General features: G+C 31.0%; 1 protein-coding gene across 1 annotated transcript; it reads left to right on the top strand.

The window, feature by feature from the left end:
* The first annotated feature begins 718 nt into the window (after positions 1–718).
* Positions 719–2,206, top strand: LOC109182997 (60S acidic ribosomal protein P3). The gene is made up of 2 exons (XM_019333213.1): positions 719–1,053; positions 1,892–2,206. Exons 1-2 carry the CDS (start codon positions 856–858, stop codon positions 2,057–2,059), a joined length of 366 nt encoding a protein of 121 aa, XP_019188758.1. The 5' UTR covers positions 719–855; the 3' UTR covers positions 2,060–2,206.
* Positions 2,207–6,965: the final 4,759 nt, after the last annotated feature.

The raw sequence follows: 6,965 nt of genomic DNA, 5'->3' as shown, positions 1-6,965 counted from the left end.
TTAGTAGTCTCGCTTTCTAATCTCGTTACTCTCATTGTCTCTTCACTGTACTAGGCAACGGTGTGCTTTAGTCCGTTGACGAGGCTCATAAGCATGTTGCCTAGTATTGTAAAGGTAATTAACAACGGGACATGTGATTAGTGTGGTATATAGAATAATAATCAACTAAGACCACCTCTTTCTGTAAGATTTTTCATAAATGCACAAAAGTTACTGCACGAATGCACACAAAATAGATTGTGTGTAATTCACCTAGCATTAATTTGGTTCACGAGTGGAGGGTCTCCCAAGTGAAAAATGAGATGAGATCTAAGCCGTTGATTTATTAACCATAGAAAATTTTAAATTTAATTTTGTATGCTATAAAAATACATACCTTACCAAATATATAAAATGTTCAATATATTATAATATTGTACATTTTAATTAATTAATTAATTTATTTGAATTTATGATAACTTTAATTTTCTTCGGGGCAGTGTAAAACACTAGTATAACTACAAGCAAATGAAGCAACAAATGAAATATTATTATTATTTTTCACAATAAAACCACCACATTGTCCAATCACAAAAAAAAAAAAATTGAGTCTATTATTATTAATCAATTTCTTTTAGGAGGGAGTAAAAATTCGATCAGTACCGCAGGTGGTCAATGAAAAGGGACTGGATGAGCCGAGGAGTATATCGTGAATATAGGAGAAGGTGTGAGGGCAAATACGTCATTTCATCTATCTAGGGCTTTTCACCCTCTTCTCTGCCTCGCCCTACAAAACCCTGGCAGGCAAATGAAGCAATAACTAACGCCCATTCTCAAGCAGAAAATCCGAGAGCCAGCGAGCGAGATTTGGAGAAAATGGGAGTATTTACATTCGTTTGCAAAGCCTCCGGCAGCGAGTGGTCTGCTAAGCAGCTTAAGGGCGATCTGGAAGCTTCTGCTAGCTCAACCTACGATCTCCAGCGCAAGCTCGTCCAAGCCGCTCTCGCCGAAGACTGCTCCGGCGGCGTCCAGTCATCCTTCTCCTTCGTCCTTCCTACCTCCGCCGTTTTCCAGGTTTCACGTCCATAACCTCTGAGTTGATGCTGTAGAGTATATAATTTTGTATTAAATTTGTTATGTTTTGTTTAAATTTAGATCTGCACTTTTTTGCATTGAGTTTATCGAAGTGTGTTTAGTATTTAGCTTTTCCGAAATTTTAATTGCATTTGTGTAATCTGATTTTGTTCCTTGTTTCTTTAATACTATATGCTGTTGAAAGGATAGATTTAGCATCTGGAGTTCTGGACTTTGCAGAATTTGTGAGATAGAGAATCTCTGATATGCAAGAATTTTCACGCTTTCTGTATATAATTCTATATTGTGGTTATTTGCATATATGAACTGGATAAGATAAAATTCATGCGTAACATTACTTTGTTATGATATAGGGTGTACTGATGCTTTTGCTCATTTTGAGTCGATGTTGGAATATATAAGTGTGTTCCAAAAAATATGACATCATAGGTTCAAACCCTGGTGGTGGGGACTTAGATTCTTTGGGCTGAAGATCTTTGAGAAAGTATAGAACATATACTGCCTTGTAAAGAATCATGATTATTTTCAAAAAAATATAAGTGTGTTCAGAGGTGGTTTACATTTTAAACTGATACTTGTAGAGAATGAATTGGGTGATGATGAGTTTACAAGATTTTAATTTCTCTTTGCCTAGAAAAAGTGTGGTTGGTTTTGACTCTGCTGCCTGTATTAAGCGGTTTGATATGCAAATTTATAAATGTTTCTGAAGTGTAGCATATGGAATTTATGTTTAATTTCCAACCATTAACTTCATGTGGTGGTTGGGTGGTTTAGATATTCATTTTTGTACTTCTAAATTTACTTCAATTTGTTTCAGGTGATTATTGGTGGAGCTAGTGGTGGTGCTTTTATTGGAGGTGGTGGGGCAGCTGCAGCAGCAGCTCCTTCTGGCGGTGCAGCAGCTGCTGAAGCTCCTCCAGCTGATGAGAAAAAGGAAGAGAAGGAAGAGAGTGATGACGATATGGGATTCTCACTCTTTGATTAGTTAGGTGCTATACGCTAATGAATTATGTGCTGCTATCTGTTTTTGAAAACTGCTGTTTTGGCATGATTTTGATCTTTTTTTTGATAGATTTGAGACCCATATGACTTATTATTATAACGTTTCTAAGTGCTTTGGATTCTTTTCATTTTCTCTTTGGCTTATATGGCTTGTTCTGTCAAATGCTTGTGGTTGGAACTATTTGTATGTTGCATGTTGTCTGATAAAAATGGTCATGACAACTCTAGAATTGTTTGAGAATAGCTTTCTGAAACAAAACATAAGTTTGGTAATAAAACCTCACAGGTGGAGGAAATATGGACCGAACCCTACAATTTAATTTCTTGTTGGCAATACTGCAATTTCTTGCAAATTCAGATATATCATCTCTTCCTGCAATAGGGAATTCAATAAACTACTGAGTTAGAACTTTTAGATGAATATATGATATATGATTGCATTCTGAGGTAGTCAGTTTCATGATTTCTCTACCCCATCCACTCAGAGTTTGTTGCTTACCTTTCTAAGAGATTGGGCGATGGGATTTGAATCACATTTGCAAGCTCTTCTGAGATTTGGTGCAAAGTATTTATTTTATTTGCGTTCGAATCTCAAAAAATGAATGCATCTTTATTAATATCAACTATGTTAAATTGTTAATGATGCTGGTTGATTTTGTCCAGTATAATTATATATTTATATAAATCATTTACAAACATTATATATTTATATTTATAAATATAATTACAGTATAAATTATGTATGATGGTTTTCTTAAGCAGCCCTACCACAAAGTAGGAGGGGAAAAATTGGCAATGAAAACAAATATTAAATGGATAGAACATTAGGTCGCATGTGCCATATTTGGTCCGTAAAAAATTATACCACGAAGCTGGACTACAACATGAGCCCAAGGTACAAGTTCAAACCAAATATGGTTATTACAACTTCGATTCTAGACAAATCAGGCAAGTCCAAAAAAGAAAGAAGACAAGTGAAGTCTAATGCGAGATAAGAAGTGATGATGTACAAAGCATGCCTCCTATTTATATGGTAAGAATGCCTTGAATCATGAGAAATGAATGAATATTGGCATGTGGGACTTCACCGATCCAGAGTCTAAGACTATATATATATATACACACACAAATTTGGAGGTACTTAAATCACATTAGTAAGACAGGGACATCATCTCAGTGAAGCCCTTCTCTACTGAACACTCTGCTACTTTACCAATATTGAAAGGGGCACAGGGTTCTACATAGTTAGGTCCTAATTCAAATCATATATTTCCTCCAAAATAGATAAACTTCTCAAACATATATATAATTCTCAAATACATACGAAGTGCGCATTAAATTAGGCTTCCATTGTGGAAGCTAGTAGCAATATAATGTCAGACTATATACTTCACACTCTTCTATGAGATTGCTTCTCCAGCTAGTTGGAATAGATAGCTAAACATTATTAAATATCTCATATCCATGCATCTAATATAGTTAAGTTGATTAGCCCACCTATATATATATGGGTGAGTATGCATGTGACATTATCTCTGGTCAGTCATGACACGGTTAAACTATGATTGTGATACTCAGAAAAGTGGTGGCAAATGTGACCTGCTTGTTGATTGTGCCCAATCTCCTTGACGGGTTTTTGAACCTTAGCTAGCTTGGAGGTCAAAATGTGCTCAAATATAGTTGACCTGCCCCCAAATTATAGTACAAGTAAACTCAATTCGTAACAGCAGTACAGTTTAATAATTACACGTATATATAATTTCCAGGTTTGTGTTGACCTTACTTTAATTTCCAGGTTGGGAAAAACAATATATAATTTGAATTTGGTAAAAAGAGGTGTTGAATATATATATATATATATATATATATATATATATATATATATATATATATATATATATATATATATATATATATATATATAAAAGAGCCCAAGAGAGTTAGGCCTATAATGGGTAGAAAAAATGGCGGTTAAATTTTTTAATCAAATGAATGGCTCAGATTGATCAGATTTTAATTTTTTCTTAAGATTTCCTAATTTATCCTTAATGAATATGATTTTCCGTTAACTTTTCCGTTAAATATTATCTTTTCCGTTAATTTCTGTTAGTTCACTGTTAACTTATTCATTGATTTCAATAAGAAAGGTCTTAGGTTCGAACCTCATCCCAATCAAAGTTGGCATAATTAGTACTCTCTTTTACTCTTATTAAATTAAAATACTCCGTTATAATTTAGTAGCTACAACAAAAAATAATACATATGCATTCTTTAATTTAGAATTATGTGTCTACAATGTCTTTATTCAAAAAAAAATTATTCATTATCTATAAATTAAATAACAGAAATATTCCTTTTAAAAAAATAACATAAATAATTTTATTAGTTATATTGTATTTATTTTTTTCCAATATAAAAATTCTTTACATTCAAATTCATCAATTGATTATATTCGCTATATTGTCGCTACAGTGCTTTATTTAAAAAAAAAATTATTCATTATCAATAAATTAATTACGAGAAATAATTTTATTAGTTATATTGTCTTTATATTTCTCCAATGTAAAAATTCTTTACATTCAAATTCATCAATTGATTATATTCACTACATTGTCTATTATCTTTTTTGTGCACTATTTTTTAATTAAAGATCAAAGTTATAATACAAAATAATGTTATATATTTATTTACCAACTATTTTATTAATACCTTGAAAAATTTAAAAAATATAATTAATAAAGCCAATCATATTAACTACTTTGAGGGATTTGTTGACAAAGAGAGTATTCAAATCACACAACAAATTGAAGTGAGAACTACCTCGCAATGTCATTGTTTGACAATCAGCAGTTAGCGGTTAGCGTTAGCGGATTATATTAGCGAATTTGACTAGCGAATTATATCAATGGTTGGTAAAAATATATTTGAAAAAATTAGTTGTTTAGATTAAAATGTAAAATGAGCTAAGGGTACACATGTAATAATAATAATAATAATAATAATAATAATAATAATAATAATAATAATAATAATAATAATAATAATAATAATAATAATAATAATAATAATAATAATAATAATTGTTTTAAAAAATAAAAAATAAAAAAATATAATTAAGTCAATCATATTAACTACTTTGGAGATTTATTGACAACAAGAGTATTCAAATCACACAACAAATTGAAGTGGGAAACTATCTCGCAATGTCCTTGTTTGGCAATCAGCAATTAGCTCTTCAATATTAGTATATATTTAATATTTTATGCCCTAACTTTTATTTGCTGTCCCTTATGTCCCGTATTTGGTTTCAACCATCCGTATACAATTATTTTATTGACAATTATAATCAATCTTGACTATATTATCTTGCATTTGTAATCTTAGAATTGCCTATTTAAATACACAAATTTAAAATTCAATTATCTATGCATGAACAATTCCAATATAATCTTGTCTTGATATACTTTAAAGTACTTATTTAAAAAAAAAAAACATTGGGCATTATCCCAATCGCGCAATGCGCCTAAAAAAACTAGTATATATATATATATATATATATATATATATATATATATATATATATATATATATATATATATATATATGGTGAGGATCGGAAAGCTATGGTGACCGAAGTTGGCAATAAAAACAGAAATTAAGTGCCTAAGTATTATGTGGAGAAATATAATGGTAGCAAAGTGATGGATACAAAATAGTATACATTAAGATTAACGCTCGCTCGCTACCATTAGTACAGTGTATCGTCATGTTTGCATACGTAAGATCCCTCAATATAAATACACACCACTCTTCCACCCTTAATGTCACTAATTACATAATAACATTCACTGTATATATAGTAGCCTATTATTGCAAATACCTACCTACGTATACACAAATGGCAAAATCCTACACCATATTTGTTGCTTTTCTTTTCTGTTTCCTCATAGCGACACCTACTGGTGAGTAATCGTGGTATTTTATATATATATATATATATATATATATATATATATATATATATATAGGATGATGTTCAAAATGAGAACTCCTTTTCGTGTGAGAACCTTGCGAACTTGTACATAAATACACACAATTTCAGATTTCAGTGCATATATATATATAATGCACACAATCTATCTTGGAATAATTTGTGTGCATTTATATATGTAGATGACTGTGTACATTAATATATGTTGGTCCGCAGGTTTTTACGGGAAGGGAGATTCTTATTTGATCATTAATATATATATATATATATATATATATATATATAGTTTGTCAATTTGATTTTGTACGTACTATGTATGTATGTCTGCTCTAATAACTAACTTTGTAGTTTTTTTTTTTTTTTTTTGAAAAAACTAACTTTGTAGTTAATATATACAATATAATATAATGTTATGTTGATAGAGAGTAAAGTGGGTGAAGAAAATTTGTGCGGGAAGTTAAGCAAAGTGTACACCGGTTGGTGTGAAGATCACAACTGTGATCACAATTGCCGGGATGGTGAAGGCGCCGTTGACGGCTCATGTCACTGGCACCACGTTGGATTGGCTTGCTTCTGCTATTTCAATTGCTGACCACTGATATCATATATATAATTCAACTTCTATGCCTGAATGTCATGTCATGATGATCTGCAATAATATAATATAATAATCCCTCAAAGTATGAATAATACTGCCAGGCCAGCTTGCTAATTGTATTACAATGAATTGTACTTGGCAAAAATAAATTAATTAATAAGAATTGAAGTGTGTCCAACCTTTTTTTTTTTTTTTTTCAATAGCCAAAGTTTTTGGCGATCGAGTTGGTTGTATAATATGTATGTGTACTGTTCTCTTTCAAGTATTAATCTAGCTTATTACTTATTTCGTTCTAAAATA

This window comes from Ipomoea nil, unplaced genomic scaffold (assembly GCF_001879475.1).
Source record: "Ipomoea nil cultivar Tokyo-kokei standard unplaced genomic scaffold, Asagao_1.1 scaffold1075, whole genome shotgun sequence".
Classification (NCBI taxonomy): Eukaryota; Viridiplantae; Streptophyta; class Magnoliopsida; order Solanales; family Convolvulaceae; genus Ipomoea; species Ipomoea nil.
The sequence above is the reverse complement of the archived record's forward strand: the minus strand, read 5'-3'. Positions and strand labels throughout refer to the sequence as shown.